This window comes from Neurospora tetraspora, assembly GCF_033439725.1.
Source record: "Neurospora tetraspora strain CBS 560.94 chromosome Unknown B0H65scaffold_5, whole genome shotgun sequence".
NCBI classification, from domain to species: Eukaryota; Fungi; Ascomycota; class Sordariomycetes; order Sordariales; family Sordariaceae; genus Neurospora; species Neurospora tetraspora.
The window spans coordinates 1,715,129-1,739,200 of NW_026944387.1; the positions used below are offsets into that span (position 1 = coordinate 1,715,129).

Below are 24,072 nucleotides of genomic sequence, written 5' to 3' on the forward strand. Positions count from 1 at the left end.
GCATCATCTTCTTTTTCCCACTCGTCTCCAACCACACCCATCTCCATTCTCAAGCCCACAATCGCAGCATCCAAGCATCATATAAGATGGACCGGTAGCTCAGGGGTAGAGCGTTCGGCTGCAGTCCGAACGGTCACGCGTTCAAATCGCGTTCAGTCCTCTTCATTCTTTTTTGCTCACTTGTAAAATGTCCTGTCTTGAACTGGTCAGGACTTCGACTCGTAGGGAGTCCTCACGATCTTTTGTCTTTTTTCATTCCACGTCCGAGATCCTCTGGAATTCCCGTCATAAAGACACCTTTGGTCAAGATGGAGAGGTTGATTTGCACGATCCGGATTTTTTTTTATTTGGCACATGTGCCAGCTTTCTGCAACTCCAGCATTGCAGGTTACCGATGTTTCTTCTCCCGAAACCAGATTTCGCGAGATTGTTCCGTGTCCAGAATTCAAGTCATGCAGAAACTTAGGGTTGAAGCTTTGTCAGTTGCATTCAGCGACCGCGAAAATGCATGTACGTTGTTGTTGTTGTTGAACTCCTTTGACCCTGCAACTGGAAGCGCCGCCAGCTGTCCAACATTGGACACGAGCCGAGGGACTCGAGGGGTTGAGCTTCAAAAGCAGAAGACATCGAGAAGAAACAGCGACATGCGAGTCCTTCATCACGGAAGCCTCAAGTTGTCTTGTTAACCATTGCCATTGTCATTCTGGTGTCTACCGCCTGGCGACAGCCTCTCCAGCTCCCCTGTTCGACCTAGGTACTGATAGATCACTATCTACACATCATCATGACTTTACTCCAGCAGGCACTCTTTCTCCTGGGTACGCAAAAGATCTTGTGAGATGTAAAGCCGTTTGCGAAGGTTCTTGTGTTGACCAAATCAAACAGTTGCGACTCTCACTGCGGTCGGAGTGCAACATCGACATGGCCACCCATTCGGACATCCATTCGGACATCCCTTCGGACCGCCGCCATCGTACACAGCGTCAGCAGTAACGGGCGGCGACCTGTCATACGGAAACATCTCTTCGGCGCCCACACACCACCCAGTTGGGCCCAGCTACCCTACCCCAACCCAATCAAATGATCCAGGATCCTTTGGCACCAACAACACCGACGAATATGAATCTGATTTCGATTCCGATTCCGATTCCGATTCAGGATCCTTCGGAACTAACAACGCCGACGGAAATGGATCTGATTCGGATCCAGTATCCTCCAGCACCAACACGACTGACAAAGATGGATCTGATTCAAACTCAGGATCATCTGGCACCAACGACACCGACACACATGAGGATGGTTGGTCACCACCTGGTGACCTTTTGGATGATCCGCTGAGGCCTGAGTTTGATCACGTTCTGTGGATACGAAAGGTTCATGGCTTCATGGCGGCGGTGCCGTTCGTCTTCCTCTTCCCGATTGGGTCTATCGTGTTGCGTTTCTTCCGACCTCATCCAAGGGCGCTGCAGTTGCACAAATGTACCCACATGCTTGGGTATATCATGTATCTTTCGGCGCTCGGGATGGGTCACTTCATCAACGATCGCAAAGATGCACTTACTGATGGGGACGATAGCCTTGTGAGTTCTGGTTAGCTCCGGCTACCTGATATAACGACGGCAGGAGGTACTAACGGCGATAATATCGGTCAGAGACACAACTGCCACGGCATTATCGGCACCGTCGTTGCGGTCCTGCTAACAATGCAGGTCTTATTGGCTTTCATGTGTCGCCGCCACGGTGATTTCAGGTTCCAGAACCCACGACCTCAGCACCACATCTGGTCATATCTACATATGATCCCCGGTCACTTCGTCATATCTCTGGGCGTTTTAAACGGGGGCGTAGGTCTGTGGGAAGCTGAGGGCTCGGACAGCGCAATGTTGAAGATGTACATTGTTGTGGGCGTGCCGGCGGCCCTGTGGCTATTGATCACGAAGGTGATTATTGGTTGTTTCTCGCGTTGGCGACGGTAAAGTTCGGAAACTTCAGGTCAAGAACGGTTGCCATGAACGGAGCTGGTAGACCTGGCTACCTACCTCCAACGTCTAAGTCAGCGCGGGATCCCAAGATTTGATCGGGAACAACAAAGGGATTCTCCGGCATCAAACCTGCAGCGCAAAACCCAAGAGAAGCTGTTGAGGCTGGGAGGGGGTGAAGGCAAGCCAAGGTCATCAAGGCGACCAGTCCAAGATTCGAAGCTGAGCAGGACTGGAGATCCCGGAGGGTGGAATGTCTTACCAGGGGTGGACAAGACGATGGACACTGAATTCTGCAATTCACATTTCAACCATGAACGACACGGCAGCCTACGGACCTTTCCCAAAGCATGCCGAAGTCTGTCACTTTCTCGGGAAACCCGTCGATAGGGAATTCGCTGCGGCAAGCTTTCTCCTGGAGGAAGGACGTTGACATCAACTCCTGGCAGGAGTGAACTCGCGTCGATGGATCGATACAATCTGGTATGAGGCCCGTGTCTTCGAGGACACAAGACGATGACCAGGACTTCGCTCTCACAACACACCATTGAGAAGGGAACGAAAAGTTGATACAGCGCTGGTCCGCGGGGTCTTCCATTCGAGGGCGAAGGAACGTACGATGTATTATACACAGAATTTCTTGCAATCTTTGGCAGGCGTGGTGCGATAAATCCGGGCTGCGAGGTTGGTTTTTGACAAGAACTCGGTGTCGCCTGCCTTGAAGTTGACGATGTTTTATGCACGGTGTATCGTAACGGACAAAACGCACCTGTGTAATTTACCCTCGGAGAACTTGGTAGTGTAGAATTGACGTGCCTTTCATCACTTGCATCAATCCGTCTCCAAACCCTTTTCTTGCGACAAACAACTTGTTACCCATTAAGACCGCGCCTGCTAGATCAGAGTCAAAAGCGATGCCTTTGAAACTCTGAAACGGCGTCTGGTGAATGCCACGGCAGGGAAGGACCTTCACGATGGGACCCACCCAATCTTTCATCCGGCCCGTCAGCTACGGATACGACAATGGAACAAACAGAAAATTCCAAAATTTCGCCGAGTCCGACTCGCGGCCGGTGTCTCCCTCCCTGCAGTATTTTAGCCAACGAAGTTCGTCAACTCGACAACCTCGCGCCCGCAACGTCATCCGCAGGCCGACATCTTGGATCACTCAAAAGCAGAAGGTCGACCATCAACAACCCCAACCCTGACTTCTGCAGGATCTGAATGGACTTGCCGATGAAATGACCTCTGAGCAGGTCCCGCCCCCATTGGCGGCCGCTCGCACTCACTCACCCCGGTCCAGCCATGACCTCGTCACCGTGGTGCTTACCACTTCGCCAACACCCTCGGCACCGTCCACTGAACTTTTGTCATCCATCATCGCCTCTTTCCAGAAGCATTGCGCTCCCCTGACCAAGTGCAGGGTAATCTTGGTCCTCGACACCTACGACCGCATTGCTTCCGACTCCCGACTCAAGAAAGGGACCGTCACTGCAGAGGGGGCCAAAAAGTTCGCCGAGTACAAGGAGAACGCCAAGAAGCTCATTCTCGACGAGTATTCGCGGAGCCATTGCGGGGCTGAGATTGTCTGCTACGACGACGAGCTCATCATCACCGAGGGAGAGGCAGAGTTTGGCTCAGTGGCCTATGCGCAACAGCACAATGCTGTCACTCTCACCATCACGAGAACCAAGGATGGGCGCATCACCTTCATCGAGCCTCACGCACGGGTTGGATTTGGTCTAGGCGTACGCTCGGCCCTACGGCTTACCGAGACGCCCTATGTTTGGATCCAGCAGCACGACTGGGCGCTGGTTGCCGACATCCCTTTGGCACCACTTCTCGAGATCATGCAGCAGTCCGAGTCTGCACCGGAGTCTCCCGATTCCTCTGATTCAGAAACGACGGATGGACAAGAGCCTCGAACGACTTCCGACGTACCGGTCAAGTATGTCTGCTTCCCATCGACTCGCATGGTTTCCTACGCCAAGTCGGACCACGTCATGCTCTACCCGGCACTCCGAGCCTTGACGAATCTGTACAAGCAAAACTTCTCGGTTGGAAGCGGGTGTTCGAGTGTTAAGATCCCTCTCACGCCGCTCTTTTTCTGGCACGACAAGCCACACCTTGCCTCGACGGCACATTACCTCTCCCAAATCTTTCCCAGCCGCGCTGCCATGTTGAGGGGCGCCTTCATTGAGGACACGGCTGGCCAACGAGCGAGAACGGAGATGAAGGACGGGCTGTGGAGGAAGTGGGCTTGCTGGCTGTACTACCCTGACGAGGGGACAAAGCTGTGTGTGCGACACCTTAAGGGGAGAACATGGCGGGGGACGGATGGCGAGCTTGTGCAAAGGATGCAGTATATGCGACTTAATTCATTCAACCCCTAGCGCAATGCGCATTTACGGCGGTCAAGACAAGCGTCAGAACGAAGCCAGAGGACGGGAATGACTGCCATCCGCTCCTTCATATCCTGCTGAGTCTTCAAGCGTGCGGGCAATCACCGTCCGTAGAAGCTTTTGGCGTATAGAACAGTAAACATCAATACCAGCATATCAATACCCACACATCTTAGACATGCTTCACCACAAGTCACTGTCCCCCGTGGTCTCTACAACACTCGCTTTGCGATCGGCTTCCAGTCCTTGATATCTTTATCAGTCGGGATCAACCAGACAACACCGCCATTCCAGCCATTCCCTTCGACATCACGTTCCGGCTCAGTCAGCTTGACACCGCCCTCCTCCACGACCTTGGCGATCTCCTTCAACCCATCGTCGCTGATCGGAACATCCCCACTGCAGCCCTACGTTTAGCCCAACACAGCCAACAGGGAGCAGAGAGGGAGAAAACAGGGCTGACAACTTACTACATCAAACTAACATGCGGCCCAAACTCCTTCCTCCACCACTCCAACCACTCTTGCGTCTTCGCACCCTTCGCATCTTCCTCCCCATTCACTCCTCTCGACCTCGCCAGCCCGGCAATCTTCTTGATCCCCTCATCCAGCTTAACCTTTGCGTAGCACCTCCGATAGTATGTGTCCTGAGAGTTGATGCCCTCAAACCGCACCTTTACCTCGTCAGCGGATGGCCAGGGGATCGAATCGAGCCAGCGCTGGGGATCGTCGCCGTAGAGATCGGGGGAGATGCCGGAGCTGAGGGTCATGTGGGGAGCAAAGAACTCAGGAGTCAAGCGTGCGTCGGCAGCGCCAGCCTCGGAGGGAAAGTCGGAGGGGAGGCGTTGGGAGATGAGGAAGGAGAGGATGGGGTAGAGGGGGTGGGAGGGAGGAGGGGTTAGCCAGAGGGAAGAGCCGGGCATTTTGGGAGAGAAATATGACAGTGTTGCAATGGGATCGCTGGTTTTCGTTGTTTTTGAGTATTTTGGTGACTATGGTGAATCCTCGGTATCTTGCGTTCAGAACGTGAAGACGGGTGGTGAAGATTTGGATGATGATGTTCTGGAGAATGAGGAAACCCGTTGTTCGGAAGTGATGACGCTTGGACATCCACTGATCTTGGCGAAAGTGGGGAATTTTTGTGTTGTACCGCAAGCAAACCCTAACCCATGAACTCACAAGGATCATTTGTTTACGTTGTGATCTTACCCCTGACACACCCCTTCGCAAACATGGGTCATCGCTCCAGACACACGTGGAAACAAGGTAGGGTGTGGCAGAGTCATCAAGGTCCATCGAGGAAACATTGGATTCAATCTCACAACGCGAGAGAACAAGTGATCCATCCTTTGAACCTCCGTCATTCTTTGACCTGGACCCGAGGCTGGCGTGGACAATGAGGATCTCCTTCGATTCTAAGACGCAAGTACTAAAACCAGCCCGTCAAAGAAATTGGACATACGAGCTAACATGATCTTTTACGGCAGGCTTCCAGAAACTATCGGACACAAAGAAGCTTTTGCAAACCCGCATTCTTCTCCATCTTTGTGAAGGGCGGCAACGATAAGCCAACAGCCCTACTGTTCAGTCGGTTAGCTGTAACAATGGCTTTCTAGAAGCATTGGCTTTTACTCATATAGGTGACTGTATCCCACCTCAATATCCACCGCGTGAGTTTGATCTGTTCAGAGTTTATCCAGCGCAGTCATTGATCACGGAAGTCATGTTGAACCTGATGTGGTCCGGAGATGAATCATCGGATCACCCTTCTTGGGTTGATTCATCAGAGATCTCGGACAAGGTATTGCACAATCCGAGCAAGATACATATGAAAATAATCTCCGCCCGACATGGGACCCAGGCGGGGCATAGAAGTTTTCCTCGTCTCATTAGAGTCGCACTCCGAACCAAAGGCTCATTCCTTCTATCTGCTTCAACCTCAAACCCCGGATCTCCGAACAGCAGCACACGATTAGCTATTCCTTCGTCTTCACCAAGTCCAGCACTCTTAACCCGAGATATGGCAGAATCTTCATCAGAGACATTACGTCCTAAAATCCCATGCACCTGCTTCCGCGCCTCCAAGTGTTCCCTCCGCTGCTACGCCCGTCTTCCCACCCTTTCGAATCCCCCTTCCTCTCGCATCTCCTACTCTGACAGGTGCCGCCTCAAACAGCACATCCGCATAACTTTTGACAATCTACACGGTTTCTTTCTATCCACTATTACTCCTACTTCCTATTTTCGAAATTCAGGACCTCCTTCTCTTTCCATCCCATCGACTTCCTCCACAGCCACAACTTCCGCAGACATCACTAACCCACCCGCCACCCAAGATTTGCCCAGCGCCTCCTCGGCTATCACCGACCAAACCCTCCAAACCCTCCATTCCATCCTCTCCCGCGCACACTCCCGAAAGCAAACCCTAAACTCCCTCACCTCCTCGGAGGACACCTCCACGGAGGACACCTCCACGAACACCTCCACCAACAAACCAAAAATACCCCTAAGCACCTTCACAGCCCTCTACACCTCACTAATAACCGATCACGAACTCTTCCTAACGGATCTGGCCCCGTACTACAGGGAGGAGTGGGCGGAGGGAGAAGTGAAGAAGTTGATGGCGGAGTTTGTGGGGGAGGTGACGAGCGGTGAGAAGAAATTGCGGGCGTTGATAGGGAGGATAATCACGACGGATGTGGAAGAGGGAGAAGGGAAAGGGGGATAGTTAGGTGAATGGGGGATGGGTTAAAGGGTGGGTGGGGGTGGGTGTGAAAAAGTTGGAGGGGAAGGATGATAAGACATGGACAAGGGAACATAAATGCCCTCGAGGTTAACTCGCGTTTGGGTGCCTAGAGGTAGGTACCCGGTCTACGCTACCTATTGACGGAGAATAAAATGGGGAGGTGGAGGGGGTTACTAGAGGTACCCTACCTACGTATGAAGGGGTACGGTGTGGGGTTAATACGGAGGAGGGTTAGAGAAGCACGTTCTTGGGTAGGGCGTGGCGAGTCAGTGCCCGTTGCCTTTTAATTATATTGGAAGCGGAGAGACTTTGCTAGTCCACGGGATTAGAGAATCGTAGATGAAGAGAAGGGGTGAGGATGATGACGCTTGCTCTGGAAAGCACATGCCAGGCAGGGCGGAGGCTACTGTGGTATACGACGAAGACGGGGTCTACGGCATCATCATACGTCTGTGACAAACGGTAGTGGTTCAGCAATGTCACATTGATCAAGGTGTTCAAGAAATAGCAAGCATTGTAGAGAGAACTGAATTGAAATATGAATAAACTCCAGCCCCTGGTAACCGTATCCCAACTCCAAACCATGCGCTCCATTCCAATTCTGTCTGAGACCAGTCCAACCGCCGTATCCATACCCGTCCTTTGAATCCATATTTACCTAAGAACCATCAATCTTGCCAACGCCAACCCGTTATCCCGACCGAGTCTTGCGACCAAGGCCGTCTGTGATGAAATAAGAAGCAAGGAAAAACGAAAGACATATGAAAGTGTTTTCCAGATTTGGAGCCGAGAAAAACAAAAGAAATGTCCATACACCCAATGGGGGAAAAGCAGTTTTAGTTTATCTGTGTCAGGCGTGTTGGATGGCTTGAACACGGATGTCTGGTGTTACGTAGGCGAACGGCTTTTTGGGGTGAGGTTAGCAAAATGTTTGGGTGAGGTGGAGGGTCAATGAAGGTGTCGGTTTGAGGCTTCTTTGAGGCGCCAAACGTTGTGGCGACAGTCCAGAAATTGGGCAACGACCAGACCCCGTTGGAGGCGACATCGATGGCTCATGACATCAAAGCCAAAGTTACCTCCTAGGTACGCTTGACCCATTCGCTATATGCGTATTTGGAGCGCTGGTACTTCGTCCGCGTCTGGCGTTTCCCTCCATTCTCGGCTTTGACTTCGTCGAGTTCGGATCTCCCTCAACGGTAAATAATTGTACATAATTATTTCCTCCCCTTTCCCATCTATATATCTCCCTTCCGTTGCTACTCGCAAGTTGCAACGGCGCGCCTGTCCCAACTTCGGTGGCGGCTGTTGCCCGTACGCAGATGGTTGCTGGCTATATCCGTAGGAACCGGAATGAGACGCCGAGTGATAGCCGCCACGATCTGATCCACCACGGCCTCGTCCACTATAACCGCCGCGCTGGGGAGCAGCCGGCTGTGGCTGTGGCTGCTGCTGCTGCTGCTGCTGCTGCTGCTGCTGCTGCTGATAGGGGGACTGACCATAAGTGGCATCCGCTCGATGCACATCTGTAACTGGAGGTCTTGGATGCTGGTATTATACGCCCGGGTTGGGAAGGAGCCAACCACGAAAACCAAAAGGAGGTGTTCCTTAGGAAGGAACGAACACTAGCGAGATGCTGCAGAGTGCTAGGTGTTTTATCCTCGTTTCTGGGGGCTCTCTTGTTTTGTTCCTCTTCTCCGGGTGGAAGAAGGCATTCCTCTCCGCCGCACCATTCAAAATGTCGCCCTTGTGGGGACCGTTGTTGGGACGCCTTGTCCTTCTCCTCGATCGGCAGGCCTATTGTGATGTTTCCAGCCGTGCTGCCAGCAGCTCGTCTTGCTCCAGCAAAGAAAAGTACCAAACAAACGCCTTCTTTTGGTCAGAGCCGGACGCCATGGGGGGGCACACGACGACGACGACGACAACGACGAGCGAGGCAGGTCCGGCTAGATCTCCTTTCCCTTACCCTTCCAGTCAATCTTCTGCTGACCGCCAAAAGGGTTCGCAGAAGAAGAAGCCTCAGCCTCAGCCTCAGCCAAGTTCACCTCCCTAGCACTAGCCTGCACTCCAAATTCCGCTTCAAACCCCGGAGGCACCGAGACCACCCATCCTTCTGATCTGGTGCTCCGAATCATACGGAACGACCTTGCGAAGGGGCGGGATGTTGTCCTGCTCGTTGATCGGAATGCGAGGAGGCAGATCACCGACATAGACGTACACGGGCTTGCTCTCACCCGGCACCTTGACGGGAGAGTAGTCGTAAGGTACCAAACAACCGCCTTCTTTTGGTCAGAGCCGGATGCCATGAGGGGGGCACACGACGACGACGAGGGAGGGAGGTCTAGCTAGGGCTCAAATAAGCCACAGGACGAGTCGGAAGAGGACGATAACCCGTTTGTAGTTGGAAGAGCCGGAAGTGCCCAGCGCTGCTGGTGAAGGTGTAGCTGCCTCCTCCGCTGCTGGTGATGATATCCTCGGTGTCACTAGGTACCTGGAAACGTTGATGGCGGACAGGTCCAGATTCAGGAAAGGGTGATGGAGTGTCTGCCGGCATGAGGCGGCCGTAGTTGTAAGCCATTGTAATTGTGGTAGCTTCCTTCCACATCAATAAGGATCTCTCGGATCCAAATGCTCCCCATGAACATAGGCTGCATGGGCGGCTCAAAATAAATGATCTGATTCCAGCCAAGGGCGAGATCGTCGACCTTGACATCAGTGACCTGCATCCAGTTATCCCAGTCGATACCGCCACTGCCGAGGTTGATCTTGCCGAGCACAGAGAGGGATCGAGCAATCGACCGGGTCAAGCTCCAACTTCTAGAGGTGGACTCTGGCTTTGGAACCCTAGCGAGTTGACCCCCCCTTTCTGACCTTGAGCCATGTCCACCTATTGAAAAATAAATTCCACCTGCTTCGCCATCCCTTTTTCTTCTCGTCGCCGGGCTCTGGCTGGTCTTGCTTGAAAAGCGCAGGAGGGAATAGTCGCTCGAGCGACTCTCGTGAAATGGGTATGCTCATGATGCTTGACTGGGACGTGTTATTCTGCCTTAGGAACGACAGTGAATCTTGAGGCTGTGCCTCGTTAACCGCTATGACTTTGGAGTAAGTAAGAGGGTTTGGGATTCTTGTTTTTCTGTGGTGATTCACGAATGGGTCCCTCCTATGCTCCTCCAATCCGACGAAGCCCGCATTTATGTTGGGCAAGGACTGGCCAGCACTAAGGCTGGAGGAGGACTGAGTAAGACTGCGCTGTCTCTTGGGGGGAGTCCAGGCGTCGTAACTGCTGCGGTATCTGCCAGAGTAGTCGCAGTATCGTGCACTCGTTTTGTGGGGTGTGAGGTAGTCGTTGCTTTCGATCCAGCCGATTGCCGACAAGTATTTCGTGTTGGACTCATGCGAACTAACGCTGTGGAAAGAAATGTCGTCTGGGATTACTCCAAGGTATCGGAGAGGTCTTGTGGGGTTGATGAGGGGGATGTCGTCTAGTGACATGGAGTAGGATATGAGATCGTGGATTTCAATCATGGTCGCGTCGTGAACCGTAGCGTCCATGTCTTCCCACTGGCTGCTATTGTCTACCTCAAGAGCATTGGTGTCGGGGAGGAGTGATGTCTTGTCGTTGGCTATGGTAGATGCTAGAAAAATGAGAAATGTGTGAGTGTCCAGTACTTTCAAGAACAGATTCAACCAACATCTGTCAGAGATGGGTAAGACTTACGCATTTGCTCGATGCTTGCCGTTTGTGGTTGTTCTTCTGTAGGTGGGGTTATCACCTTGACCTCACGTCTGGCTTGAATGCCCTGACTGGCCGGGCGGGATGGAGAGCGGCTCTGGCGAACATCGTCGAGATATGAAATGGGAGGTATGCTCGAAGCGTTACTTCCGCGTGATGCGGGACGCGACGGTTCGTCGAGGACATCGCACCAAGTAGCGCCCTCTTGCTCTTCAGGCTGCCCCTCGGTTATGTTGACTTCTTCGGCGAGTCTGTGCCTGGGGAAAGGAGAAGGGCTTCGATACCGAGGCGAGCCACTAATCTGACTTGTAGGCCTGCTTCCTGAAGGGGACGGGAAAAGTACTCTGGTGAGCCTGTGAAACTGACTCGCAAACCTGACCTTTCGGCGCTTCACCGATGAGCGCTGCTTCTGGCGAGTCTCATACATCGCGATTGTTTTTCCTTGGTGATCGCTAAAGTACCAACTGGGAGGTATGAAAGCAGCCATTATAGAAAAGAGGGGTGTAAAGTAAGCGAAAGTCTCACGAGGTTAGGCGAATGGAGATGTTTTATCGACTTGAAGAACTGACTCGTTGATCTGCAACTTGCAAAGAGAGAGAAGAGCGAAGCGGGAATGGGAATGGGTGGGAAGATGTAGTGACTTGACCGATGGAATAAAAAAATTGATGCCTTGTGAGAAGTGAGAAACAACTGATTGTAACATGAAATGTAAGGCATAGGAGTAAAATAAAAAACGACCAATGTCCGATGCGGGCAGGCCGGAGGTCGACGGCGTGCCTGCGTATACCTTCGACTTCAGATGTCCGAATCAGGCTACAGTCTAGAGGCAGCTGCACATGTAGCCGCCTGTAAGTTTATATCCGGACGAGGAACATGTTTAGGATATGAGCCTCTGCATCTTGGGCACTGGCATAAGTTGCTTTTCATCCTGTGTCAGGAAAATATGGACAGTTTGCTGAGCAACGTCTGAAACGCGTTCATCCGGCCGGCTGCCCCGGGGGCGCACTGCTCGACGTCAAAGTTGATATCCAAGTAAACATGTAGACGCACGTCGGTGATAAATCCGTGGATTTGGAGTTGGCTGAATGCAGGTCGTCTGCGGATTTCAGAGCCTCAGTCTGCAACAAGCACCAGTTCTCAACGTTCCGGAGTACCCAGGGTGCATACAGCGCTGCACGTCTCGGAATTTATTTTTTCGGCCTGCACCGACGCAATGCATCACTCCTTGTAGAAGTAGCAGGTAGCCACGTGAGTCGTGCCTTCCACTTCACATCCTAAGGCCAGTGCTGAAATGCTGATAAGAGGGGTCTAGAATGGAAGTTGCAGCCTGCAGAAGCTTTCACTTTGCACACAGAAATGGATTCATCCGATACCTTACCATACCTGTTCATTCTTGTTAGATACCTAGTCGTACGTCACTCCGCAGCCTCCAACTGTTTATGTGAACGTTGTGCCCGTGTGTACTTACTTCCAGGTTCCATTTCTTCCTGCCCAAGTTCGCTTTTGGTTTCGGCTTCTATATCCATTGTTTTCGATCTTTGGCTGAAACTTTGAGGGCTTTCATAATGAAGACCCTGGCCTGGGATTTGATATACCTGATATACTGGAGGGTGGGTAATGGTATTATCCACAGCTAGGTGAATCCGTATCGTGTTGTTATAATCTTGCAGTACCATGTACTTACCAAACTGTCGGATCTTTGAGGTCCGAACCAGCCCCCTTGGCCTTGGGTCGACGGTCAGGCCCATCGTCCGTAGCAAGGTGGGACATGGGAACAGACCTTACTGTGCTCGCTCTTCATTATTGCGACTTGAAGAGAAATCAAAGCTTGAATGTCAATGTTCCAGTTTATCAACCATGGAACTTGTCCAAGTCTGTTACCCTACCAGGTACACAGTCAATTTGAAGATCAGCCCAGCTCCATGTTTATGCAAGGCACTTGCATGTATCGCAGATGATTCGCACAGTTTCATGTTGTAGATCGTGGGTGAAGAAGTGCATTGGGACAAGGTGCCCGTGTTTACAAGTTCTCAAATTGCCAAGGTTGGAAGAACTTGAACTCGATAGACGCCAGATGTCAAACGACTGAAGTGAATAAATGTGGTACGTCTGAACGATACAAGACTTGGCAAGGTACCCCAAACCATCAACCTCCATGTTTAGGAAGGGTCCAGGATGATAACTGATGGCGCCTTCCCGTCAAGAGCGGAATTGGAGTTGGTTCAACGGCCCGCCGCGGGGGTGGAAACCGCTATGCCGGCCAATGTGGGGTAAGATGCGGAAGAGCTCGGCTTGCGTCGGACTTGACCCCACGGAGTTCACTTTCACTTATACTTCACCATGTTCACCATCTGGATACTCGAATTTAACACTTTTGCTGCACCAAAAACATCACGACAATGGCGCGTTCGTGGCTTGATATCGACCCCTCCAGCGACTTTTCGCTGGCCAACATCCCCTTTGGCATCATCAGCACTCCCGACGACCCTTCTCCCCATGTCGGCATAGCCATTGGCACCTACGTCCTTGACCTCAAAGTGCTGGCTGATGGGATTGGCGGATGGAACCTATTGCCATATGGTGGGCATGAATCTAACCCAAAAGTCTTTGCACAGCCTACCCTCAATGCCTTCGCGCAGCTTGGGAGAGCCGTCCATCGTCATGTCCGAGAAAGGATCCAGGATCTTCTATCAGAAAACACAACTCACCCGGATCTCCTAAAGAACAATGCCGAGCTCCGAGAAAAGGCACTCGTGCCTCAGCAAAGGGTCCAAATGCACCTTCCGATGGCCATAGGCGATTATACCGACTTTTACGCCGGTTATCACCATGCCTACGCCGTAGGTGTCATGTTCCGCGGTCCGCAAAACGCTCTGCAACCAAACTACACTCACTTGCCTGTTGGATACCATGGAAGAGCCTCCAGCATCGTCGTGTCAGGCACACCAGTGCGTCGCCCCGTCGGCCAGATCCTACTGGACCCCAAAGCAGATCCCAAGCAGCCAACCGTGGCACCCAGTCGAAGGCTAGACATTGAACTTGAGCTGGGCTGCTTCATCACCAAGTCAAACCCCCTGAGCCAGCCAGTCGGCATTGACGAGGCGGAAGAGCACGTGTTTGGTTACGTTCTCTTGAACGATTGGAGCGCGAGAGACATTCAAACGTGGGAGTACGTCCCGCTGGGCCCGTTCAATGGCAAGAACTTTGCCACGACCATTAGCCCCTGGGTGGTGCTTGCGGATGCGCTGGAGCCGTTTAGGGCCAAGGGAATCGAGAACCCGACTCCGGTGCAGGGATATCTCAAGGAGAAGAGGGGGGAAACCGTCTATGATATCCAACTGGAGGTGGACCTGACAAGTAAGTCCATTCGCATCAGTTCTTCGAGTTGACATGGGTTGCTAATAGCCAATCCCCCTTTTCAGCTCCGGAAGGCAACACAACCACCGTCACCAAGACGAGCGGAAAGAACCTCATGTGGTCGTTCCCTCAAATGATTGCCCACCATACACTGGGAGGATGTCCGCTGCGACCGGGCGACCTTTTGGGGTCGGGAACAATCAGTGGACCGGTACCGGAACAGAGTGGTAGTCTGCTTGAGTTGAGCGAGGGCGGCAAGCGGGAGATCCAGCTCAATGGCGGCAATGAAACTCGCACGTTCCTCAAGGATGGAGATACCGTCACCCTTCGTGGTTTTTGTGTAGGAAAAGAGGGCGAAAGAGTTGGGTTTGGCGAGTGTACCGGACGGGTGCAAGGCTAGCTGTTGCAGAAAGGAGTTGACGTGGACGATCTGAAAATGCACATCCAGGCCCGGACATCTGGCGGTAGTCAATCGGAGCCAGACTGTGTTAGATACCCCTACCCGTGCCTCAGGGGGTCACGGTGCGAGTCTGACGAGTCCCGAAAAAGTGGGGGCGAGGCACGGGTAGCTCTTCTTCATTATCGGGAACTGGGAAGACCAAATGCCAAATTAGTAATGCCCATCAAATGTTTCATATGGTCCAGAATGGTCAAGATTTGTTCTTGTCTCATTACCGGTGGAACCTTGTTTCTCGAACTGATTGGTGCTTAGCCCGTCGGGGACATTAACAAAGAGGTACTCCGGGTCAGGCCGGGGACCTCAAGACCTTAACAGGCTGTAGCGGAGACATTGGGAGGATCATGTCTCCATCTGTTCCCCGCTAGTAAGAGACTTAATCACGTGAGAGCACATCCATTGCTTTAATTGTTAGGTAATCCTGTACCTCTAGCGGAAACCTTTCCCGCTTGCAGGTTAGAGTAAACTGAGACCTGCAACATTTCATTTACAGCACTGGCCGCCAAATCGCATTGTCTCGCTTGACTCACGCAATTATTACCAGGGTGGCGGGCGGGCGAACCGCAAAATCGAGACCTAAATACCAACTGCCCTGACAGCCCGATAATAAGGGGAGGGGCTAAAGTGGAAGCACCCGTTCGTGCCGCAACTGGAGCTGCCTGGAACCGGGAACCGAGAAGCTAGAGGCGTCGGCAATGAAGACAGGTGGAATTTGACGAAAGCCCATCCACTGACCGAAAATGGATCTTCTCGAGACACAGGTCAGCGACTTGCGCTCCTTCCTCGGCGCCGGAGGGCTGCCTTCTGCAACAACATCCACCGCTACCACCTCTTCATCCCCAAACGCCATAGGTACAGCTGCTGCGGCTATTCGGCAAGGAATGCCTGGCTCAACACCGGGAGCCTCTGGAGGCGCTTTGGGTCTGGGTTCAATGTCGGTGGCAGGGCTGACAGGTGGCCAGGGTGGGATGCCATCATCGAGTGCCGCCTTGTCGCCGCATTCATCTACTGGATACTCACTCCCGAATCCGAACCCTTACAACACTCACCACCACAGCCAAGTGCAACAGCACCTTCATCCGCTCCAGAGTCACCAGCGAGACTTTGGGTCTCACGACCTCGCTTCCGGTCCTATGAGGACGGCTGAAAGTACAAACCATGGCCCCCCCCGACCATCGATCGCTGGTAGCACAACCGCCTCCCTCACCAACCCTCATGATCCCTACCGTCGCAACTCGTCCGTGTACTCCCCGCGCGGTGACCATTCCGCTCAAAATGACATGAACCCCATGAACTACGACTCCCCGGCAGCACAGTCGGATACCCAAGATCACCCTACCGGAACAGCATCTCGGAACAACAGCACTACCTCGGGCAGTGCCGCTAAGCGCAAGGCTGGCGATGACGATGGCGCTTCAAGCTCTACTAAGCAACAGCGGAGTAAAAGAAATAGGGTGTGTAGCATCTCAGTCCATATGTCTCATCCAGTCCTACCTCCTCTCATTAGCATGTACACGGACATGTTAGCTAACCTCAAACTCGCTCGTAGTACATTTCGATAGCATGGTATGGTCACCTCGTTCCCTTTCCATTTCCTGTATTTACCCCCAAAAAGACTTCAGGCCCTCAACGGATTTGGGGACAACTTCCTTCCCTCTTGATATGTGATTGCTGATCGCGGTCCTCAACATCCGCAGCAACGAGTGCAAGCGCCGCAAGATCAAGTGCAATGGCCAAACCCCTTGTCAGCGATGCGGCCATCTCAATCTCCAGTGTCTCTATGCGCCCAACTGTTGCTCGCACAGCCTCAAGGATTCGGACGAGTTTAAACAGATGGCCGACCAAGTGAGCCGTCTTCAGGATCAGGTCGAAACTCTCTTCAGCAACATGAGTGCCTTGCGCCAGGAAGCCCTACGTCTCGCCCCCATTCACGACCGCATCTTGCCACCGCCTTCCGCGACAGTTACTCCCTCGCCATCGACAGCCTCCATGCCCCAGTTTCCTAGGCCTCTCGCCCCTTTGCGACCACCATCGACGTTTAATGGACCGACCAGCATCGCCTTTACCATGGATGTGGCCAAAAACACCCTGCACAACATGGGATACGCCGGTGCCAGTGAGGCACTCGACGACAGTGGTGACAGTGGCGACGGCAACAGCGGCGCACAGGCCGAACCAACACCGCGTACATCACCGACACCACTACCCCCGATGCAGCCATCCCCCTATCAAAGACAGATCGATCCACTGTGGGAGTTTGACAAGGCCGAAATGATCCGACTTTGCAAGCTGCACGAGGAGGAAATCAGTGTCATGTATCCTGTTATGAAGATGGAGAGCACGATTCGACATGCGACCGAGGTCTCTGAGTGGATGGAAAAATCGAAAAGACAAGGCTTGGTTCCACCGGCAGGCCAAGGCGAGGCTTTCACCGACGACAGGTCGCTTCTACTGAAGATTGTTCTATGCTGTGCCTTGGTTATCGAGGAGCACGGAAACAGCGCGAAGGCAGCTCGGCTGTACGAATCCATCGAGGCTGTCACCATGAAGACGTTGATGGGTGGGCTTGACGATGTCGTCAAGTTACCCTATTTAGCTCTTGTCGCCGGCTACAAGTTCTTTTCTAACGACGAGCTTGCGGCCTGGCGTATCATGGGCCAACTCATGCGGCTATGCTTCGAACTGGGTCTCCACCGGCGAGATGGAATTGATAAGGTCACCGACCCTCAGGACAGGCGGAACGCTATTAACACGTTTTGGATCGCCTATGTGCTGGAGAGGAGGTGGAGCTTTGCCACTGGTTTGCCCTTTGTGTGCGACGATGCCAAGATTGACCCAAAGCTGCCCTACCCGGTAAGACCGAGATACCGAAACTTCCTACATTCAAGAGCCCCGCTGACCATCTGGCACAGGACGATAACCCGTTCTTGCTGGCCATGATCACCTGGTCCAGGTTGGCTGCCAAGACCTGGAAGTTGGTAGATTATTTCGAGCCGGCCGTCATCCGTGAACTTAAGCCTAGCGACTTCGAAGAGCTGGACCGCAAGATCATTGACTGGTATAGCAGTATCCCTGAAGAAATCCAGATCAATTCGCCGCTTGAACCACTTAAGAAGCCCATAGGGGATACCCAACGCTTGCAGATCTGGACCCGACTGAGGCTCAACCAGGTGCGTTGATCTAGCCTAGAGGGCTTCTTCGAAAAGATCGGTTGCTTACTCCTTTTTCTTAGATACGCATCTGGCTGTATACCCCAATACTGCACAGCGCCATCAGCATCGCCGAGAACATGCAGTTTGCGTGCAGGGCCGTCGACCTAGCCAAAGAGACAATTCATTATCTGACAGCTCTCAACGCCACTACGAATATCTACCGCCGCATGCAAATGTTCGGCCACCAGTTCCTCACCTCCGCCATAGCCGTCTTGTTCCTCGCTTCAACTCACGCACCACTCCAATTCAGCGCCTCCTGCCGCAAGGAATTTTACATGGCTCTTGAACTGGTCAAGATTATGTCGGCAAAGTCATGGGTGTCGCGACGGATATGGCGCACGATTGGGTCCCTAAAGAAGTACGCTGCTCGGTTGGGAATGGAAGAAGACAACTCGAACACTTCGAACCCGACGACCCGCAACAGCACTATGGCCAGGCCACTCGGGCGCTTCCAAGACAACGCTGCCGGCGGTAGTCCAGCGAGCAGTGTGTACAGCCCTGGTGGCACCGCAACATACGCCGGAGGAGGGCCGTTTGGCCGCTCCGACGCCATTTCTCAAGGGACCAGAGGCGGCGGACTTGCCTCGCCTGCCTCAACTCCGGCGGCTCATCAGAACCAGACCCAAGGATCGTCGCCGGATGATCCGACCAACGGGCTCAGGCTACATACTGAGATGTCGCGCATCTTTGAGCATTGGCAAGGTGGTCTGGCGCCGGGACGGACGCGAGTGAATCGGATTCACTCACCCGATGTGTCTTTGGGCGGCGCTGGAGGCGGTGGGCACTCTTCCAACCTGACGAGCTCTCATGATGTTGGTATGGCTGGGAGGGCATCCACGGGAAGCCCTGCGTCTTCTAACGGGGCTGGGGTGTACCAGCAACTGAGGGATATGTTCTAGATGTGGAATCTGAGGTTGCTAAGCTTGAGGGCGACTGCTTTACCGTTTAAAAGAGTCATGTACATGATACCCATAACATTGGATAGTTCGAGAGTTTTGAATAGGTAGTAATGAACACAAGTCCGAGCTGAGCTGCTCCTCGGAAAAATAGTGCAACTTATAAATCAGATCAGCGTGAATCCATATCCGAACAGGAAGCTTTTTCTAACAAGAAGAAGCATGTGGGTGGATGGTCCGGAATTTGGCAGTTAGACCGGAATTACCCCTAACCCCGGATCTTCTGCTTTGGATACAAAAGTGGTTCGTCTCGGTCGTTCCTTCTATGTGATGAGAGGGTAGCACCTGCAGATTGTTCTACAGGCCGCGGCGAGACCACACACTGTTAAAGCACAGCACTGCATCGATTACATCAGCCAAGTGCAGGGGGTCAACGACAACTCATTCATTTCCCCCAAACGTCTTCCACTCACTCGGACATTCCTCTGCACCAGACAAAACATCACCAACTCCGAACCGCGCAGCATCCTGAAAACAACCGACAGTAAAAATGGCCACCACTGTCAAAACAGTAGTAGCAACAGGTGCTTCATCCGGTCTGGTCTGTACACTACCTACCCAACCCCTCCCTGCTCCCTCCTGCTCAACCCCTCCATGTGACCATGTCTGCTTCGGCACTGCACGCCCTTCCCTCCGTCTTCAGTCAATCAACATGAACTAACACCCCCGCCATCTACACAGGGCTTCCACGTAATCAAGCATCTCCTCTCCCAGACCTCGCAGCCGTACAACTTCATCCTCGGCGCCCGCGATGTGTCCCGCACGCAAAATGCATACCGAGCTGCATTCCCCGAGTCCGGGTCCTTGGCCCCCCACTCTCTTGAGATCCTGCCGCTGGAGCTGTCTGATCTCAAGACTGTCAAGCGGTTCGCCGATCAGACGCTGGAAAAGCTCGGCGAGAAGCAGCAGGGCATTGACTACCTGCTGCTGAATGCTGGGATTACCAATGGGGCGGGGACTGAGAAGCCTGGCCCGGGAGGGAGTAAATGGTGTGAGGCGTTGGTGGTGAATCATTTGTGTGAGTTCTCTTGAGTCCTCGGCCTGAGTGCACCCCATGTCGCCACCAGACAGTGCTGGATCGGGTCTAAAGACACATGTAGAGAGAGGGCTGGAACTAACTACCCTACTGAACCAGCCCAACATTACCTAACCCACCTCCTCCTCCCCGCGCTTCTCCGATCCGACAGGACCGATACCACCGATAGCGAAAGCCGCATCGTCGTAGTCTCCTCGGGCGCCATCCGCCGCGTCACGGACCCAAGCACGCTCGAAAAGGACCTCCTGGCCGGCTCGGGCAAGGACGGAGACACGGTATACGCCGAGACCAAGTTCGTGCAGTTGCTCGGGGCGCACTGGTGGCGGAGAAAATTGAAGGAGACGAGATGCAAGGTGGTGGCGGTTAGCCCGGGACTGATTCCCGGGACGGGCATTGGAAGGGGGAGCGGGATGGTGTTGAGCATGGAGATGAAGGATGCTAAGAGTGTGGAGGAAGGTGAGTTTCCAATTCTCTTATGTTTTTTTCGGTGTTGCCACAAGCTATCTGCATATATGCCATGTGTACGAAGGGGCTGCGGAAGTGATGCATATGATTAGGTATGTTGTTTGCTGACGGAGACGCAAAAAAAATAGGCGCGCAAAGCATCCTGCGGGCTTTTATGCGGGATGATTTCCCCGAAGATCCGGATCGCATCTTCCTGACGAGCTGGGGAGAGTGGTGGGATAGCGATACTATCGGGAAGACGCTGGATAAGGAACTACAGGATCGATGGTGTCCTGAGAAGGAGGAGGTTGAGGCGGAAGAGGGTTTGAAGGGCTTGTAGTTTTTGAAGAGGGAAACACGACAATGTCTACAGGTATGTTCCAGTTTGCTCAAGGATTAACTGCTCGCCACAGTCCGTTTATTCTCTGCAGTTCTCCATGCTTTCCATGTAGTTGGAATCTGATCTGTTCCTCTAGCAGAGCACCAGAGTCTTCGCAACTGAAGTAGCCAACGGACATGCAAGTGCATGTCCAAATTTTATGATATGCCGGTCTACTTTTCTCCCAGTCCGAAGCGGACTTACAACAAAAAAAAGCCCCGCATAAAGATACGCGGACATAAACAAATGCACCACATATCAGCATCTTCGGGCTGAGATTCAGAGCCACAAGTCGACCTAGATGTATTAGATTCCCGTTCAAATTTTTTTTCCAGGATCAACTATATCACTACCTCCAAACTCTCCCTGCAAATTTTCCCATCATTCATCGCTACATCCGCAACCACCTTTCCTTTCGAACCCATACTGAAATCACTTGATCCCAAATTTTCATCACTGCCTTTGTGCCTCTACTCACTTCTTACTACGAACCCAACGAAACTTCTTGATCCCAAATTTTCATCATGGGTCCGAGAATCATGAAGAGCGAAGTGTTTGAGGTTGCCGGGGACTACGCAACATTGAAAAAGGAAAACACCCAGACGAATATACTTCGGGATGCTCAGCCGCCGCAGATTCCTGATGGTAAGACTTTGCCCCCCCCCCCCCCCCCATATCTCATCAGGGGTCGATTATGTAGTTTGCAAGTAATGAAAATAACTAGCCCTGGATGTTGGCAAGAACAAAGGTCACTGTAGCATGCCGGTATTGCCCCCCGAGATTCTGGCGATGATTTTTAGATATCTTGTGCCGGAACGTTCGGCCGCCACCGCGGACAAGCCGCCCTACGACAAGCTTTCAAGCTCCGCTTTATACAGAGGTCTGATCAACGTCTCCCGAGCCGGTAAACACTTCCATAACTTGGCTAAACCACTCCTCCTCGAGAAAGTGGTCCTTTCAAACTGCCCGAATATGTACAAGTTTTTCAGAACGCTTGTGCAGGATCCAGAAAAGGGGAAGCATATCAAACACCTCTCCCTTGATTTCCCGGTCAACGACAACTTTAACGTGTACTCAATACCACCGAACCTACTCCAAGAGGCCGCAGTAATCGTACGTACGCTACCAGAGCGACATACATTCAAAGAGGCCATATCTTCTGTGCTTGAAAGGGGAACGCGGTGGCATGGTAGATCAGCATTGATTGCTGTATTCATCCTTCTCTTGTCATTGTCCAACCATATTGAGTCAATGGACATACGGTTGCTCGCCCCGTGGACCACCTGGGTTAGGCATCATGCCATCAACGATACCGACCCCCTCCAAAGGATGTTGTGGGACTTTTTGTTGCGGCAAAGGCGACTCCAAGTTGAGAATCCGGAGTCAGATGGTCATACCCGGGTCTTCCAAAATTCCGGGGACATTCACCCGCAGAGCATCGTACTGGATGGCCGACTCGTGGGAGACCGGCATAACGGGGAACCTATGCATGTTGGCCGCCTCCATTCCTTCGCAAGGTCACCATGATTTTCAATGATCCGTATCTGCCGTATGACATACCGAGTACCTTTGCACGCGAGAAGTTGCCGTGGTATTGGAAGTGGTACAGAGACAAGCGCGTCGAGATCGATGTCGTACCACAGGCCGACAACTGGGCGCATGCGAACATGATGGTGGAAGTGGCGGAATTGGCGGAAGTAAACTTCCAGACTCCTCCCCGTGAGCTCTTGGAGAAGCCTGAGTTGATCCCCCTCCTCAGCACAAACGAGTATCTGGCGTTTTTAACATGCTTCGACCGACTCAAGAATATCCGCTACCTCAAGGATATGGGGCTGGAGAAACACATTGATAGCCTTAAGCGGCTGCAACTACTCAGCAAAAAGGAGGGCCTCTCAGGCTTGGACCACACAAAGCACGATGTATTCCTCAAGGCATACAAGCTCATTGCCTCCAATCCTCGCCAGGACAGGCTAAGGACGCCAACCATGAACTTCCACCTGCAGCTTTTCGAATTCATTGATTTTCACAGAGATCAGAGACTTTACTTCGAGAACCAGGTGGATGCCACGACAGTCACGGGTCTCACCTTAACCCGTACCAGGGACCAATGTGACGTTGCCGAATACCTCTTTCACCGAGGGAGTCGCGCCTGGCAGTGGCACTGCCTCGACAACCGACTGGCTTTCTTCCCCAACCTTGAAGTTCTCCATCTTCCCCTGTTCCTGTCCCACAAGCTCAGCAAAATGGTGTACCCCTGGGGGGCCAGGTTTCTTCTTGATCTAAACGGCGACGTGCAAGAACAAGGACACTTGGGTTGGGCGAATCTCAGGAACCTGACGAAGCTGAAGGAGCTCACCATCACCTTCTCGGGTCTCACGGGGGAGAAGGAAGCCTTGGCCAGCCTGGATTCCCTCGTCGATTTCTTCGCCAGCTACCTTCCGCCCAGCGTGGAGACGCTCAACCTCGTTGAGTGGTGGTCCGGCTACTACGCTGGGGGCTACATGCGGCTGGAGTGGCGGGAATCGGACTGGGCCCGCTGGCTGGAGGCGATGCTGGGGTTTTTGGATAAGTTGTCGTCGGCAATAGCGCGCGTGAGGCCGCCCTCACTGAAGAGGATTGAGGTGTCTTGTATTGAGGGAGAGGGGCCCGCAGAGGCCTTCTATAACCTGGAGCAGCGCTTGATAGGGGTCGTCAATATGTTGGGAATCAGCTTGGTGATTAAGCCGTTAGGTTGTGCGAGGATACCTAGGGTGACCCTCCCTCGCCGAGGCCTGAGGATAGGAGACTAAGAATAATGCATGAATAAAGCGTGGAATGCTCCTGCCGCCTTTAAGGGATATGACTTTGTCGGTAGAGGTGGTGGTGATCTTCCGCTTGCGATTGTGTTTTTTGATCTGGGAGCAAAGTCGTCAGTTGCTTGGAGGATGTCGTTATCTGCCTGGCTTCAGAATACCTACCGAACGGGGATGGAGTTTGTACAACTCAAACCCAGCGGAGACAGTAGAGATGTACGTTCGAATTTATAGACCTATTCAAGTAGTCAAAAAGCGCACTTTGGAAGAAGAAGGGGAAAAAAAAGAAAAAAAAAAGAGTTACCATTCCAGTCTAGAGCACATCACATCGCCTGTTTACGAACTGTCTGCTAACGTTCGCGCGAGGTCCACGATGTAGTGTAGTGTGTGGCGGTGTCACTCTTCTTCGCTTCGAGTCCGCTCCTAAATATTCACGATGCTTTGCATAACGGCATGAAGCAGTCAGCCAACCCATCAGGCTTCGTGCTATCGATGGAAGCATAAGGCGAGAAACTCTAACGTTCGGGCCCGTTGGTAGTTTAAAAGGTGTCTCGTGATACCGATACGAAGGAAGGGAACTCTC

General features: G+C 52.7%; 10 protein-coding genes and 1 non-coding gene across 11 annotated transcripts; 8 read left to right on the top strand and 3 right to left on the bottom strand.

The window, feature by feature from the left end:
• Positions 1 to 88: 88 nt before the first annotated feature.
• Positions 89 to 160, top strand: B0H65DRAFT_t290. The gene has a single exon. It is a non-coding gene; the product is annotated as a tRNA-Cys (tRNA).
• Positions 161 to 1,373: 1,213 nt separating this feature from the next.
• On the top strand, positions 1,374 to 1,976 carry B0H65DRAFT_429516 (uncharacterized protein; the record flags this gene model as incomplete). Its single annotated transcript, XM_062824829.1, has 2 exons — positions 1,374 to 1,580; positions 1,653 to 1,976. Coding segments are annotated over 2 exons (531 nt in total), but the record flags the coding sequence as incomplete, so codon positions are not given.
• Positions 1,977 to 3,098: 1,122 nt separating this feature from the next.
• Positions 3,099 to 4,769, top strand: B0H65DRAFT_226458 (uncharacterized protein). Its single transcript, XM_062822133.1, has one exon. It carries the CDS (start codon positions 3,221 to 3,223, stop codon positions 4,370 to 4,372), a length of 1,152 nt encoding a protein of 383 aa, XP_062680476.1. The 5' UTR covers positions 3,099 to 3,220; the 3' UTR covers positions 4,373 to 4,769.
• B0H65DRAFT_226463 (2',3'-cyclic-nucleotide 3'-phosphodiesterase) lies at positions 4,483 to 5,492 on the bottom strand. The gene is made up of 2 exons (XM_062822134.1): positions 4,852 to 5,492; positions 4,483 to 4,780 (listed from the first exon to the last, which is right to left on the bottom strand). The coding sequence occupies exons 1-2, from the start codon at positions 5,301 to 5,303 to the stop codon at positions 4,594 to 4,596; spliced, it is 639 nt and encodes a 212-aa protein (XP_062680477.1). The 5' UTR covers positions 5,304 to 5,492; the 3' UTR covers positions 4,483 to 4,593.
• A 908-nt stretch (positions 5,493 to 6,400) lies between these two features.
• Positions 6,401 to 7,592, top strand: B0H65DRAFT_509730 (uncharacterized protein; the record flags this gene model as incomplete). The annotated part of the gene is made up of 2 exons (XM_062828341.1): positions 6,401 to 7,021; positions 7,551 to 7,592. 2 exons carry the CDS (start codon positions 6,401 to 6,403, stop codon positions 7,590 to 7,592), a joined length of 663 nt encoding a protein of 220 aa, XP_062680478.1.
• A 1,315-nt stretch (positions 7,593 to 8,907) lies between these two features.
• On the bottom strand, positions 8,908 to 9,292 carry B0H65DRAFT_468993 (uncharacterized protein). Its single transcript, XM_062826987.1, has one exon. The coding sequence runs from the start codon at positions 9,256 to 9,258 to the stop codon at positions 9,070 to 9,072; it is 189 nt and encodes a 62-aa protein (XP_062680479.1). The 5' UTR covers positions 9,259 to 9,292; the 3' UTR covers positions 8,908 to 9,069.
• A 427-nt stretch (positions 9,293 to 9,719) lies between these two features.
• B0H65DRAFT_226519 (uncharacterized protein) lies at positions 9,720 to 11,642 on the bottom strand. Its single transcript, XM_062822135.1, has 2 exons — positions 10,842 to 11,642; positions 9,720 to 10,758 (listed from the first exon to the last, which is right to left on the bottom strand). The coding sequence occupies exons 1-2, from the start codon at positions 11,341 to 11,343 to the stop codon at positions 9,968 to 9,970; spliced, it is 1,293 nt and encodes a 430-aa protein (XP_062680480.1). The 5' UTR covers positions 11,344 to 11,642; the 3' UTR covers positions 9,720 to 9,967.
• Positions 11,643 to 13,198: 1,556 nt separating this feature from the next.
• B0H65DRAFT_468998 (fumarylacetoacetase) lies at positions 13,199 to 15,068 on the top strand. Its single transcript, XM_062826988.1, has 2 exons — positions 13,199 to 14,213; positions 14,279 to 15,068. Exons 1-2 carry the CDS (start codon positions 13,256 to 13,258, stop codon positions 14,611 to 14,613), a joined length of 1,293 nt encoding a protein of 430 aa, XP_062680481.1. The 5' UTR covers positions 13,199 to 13,255; the 3' UTR covers positions 14,614 to 15,068.
• Positions 15,069 to 15,130: 62 nt separating this feature from the next.
• B0H65DRAFT_469001 (uncharacterized protein) lies at positions 15,131 to 18,948 on the top strand. The gene is made up of 5 exons (XM_062826989.1): positions 15,131 to 16,124; positions 16,220 to 16,236; positions 16,368 to 17,523; positions 17,583 to 17,840; positions 17,903 to 18,948. Exons 1-5 carry the CDS (start codon positions 15,411 to 15,413, stop codon positions 18,779 to 18,781), a joined length of 3,024 nt encoding a protein of 1,007 aa, XP_062680482.1. The 5' UTR covers positions 15,131 to 15,410; the 3' UTR covers positions 18,782 to 18,948.
• Positions 18,949 to 19,128: 180 nt separating this feature from the next.
• B0H65DRAFT_226603 (uncharacterized protein) lies at positions 19,129 to 20,672 on the top strand. Its single transcript, XM_062822136.1, has 4 exons — positions 19,129 to 19,379; positions 19,520 to 19,856; positions 19,974 to 20,330; positions 20,468 to 20,672. Exons 1-4 carry the CDS (start codon positions 19,329 to 19,331, stop codon positions 20,656 to 20,658), a joined length of 936 nt encoding a protein of 311 aa, XP_062680483.1. The 5' UTR covers positions 19,129 to 19,328; the 3' UTR covers positions 20,659 to 20,672.
• A 380-nt stretch (positions 20,673 to 21,052) lies between these two features.
• On the top strand, positions 21,053 to 23,486 carry B0H65DRAFT_576093 (uncharacterized protein; the record flags this gene model as incomplete). Its single annotated transcript, XM_062830648.1, has 3 exons — positions 21,053 to 21,342; positions 21,422 to 21,810; positions 22,215 to 23,486. Exons 1-3 carry the CDS (start codon positions 21,222 to 21,224, stop codon positions 23,484 to 23,486), a joined length of 1,782 nt encoding a protein of 593 aa, XP_062680484.1. The 5' UTR covers positions 21,053 to 21,221.
• Positions 23,487 to 24,072: the final 586 nt, after the last annotated feature.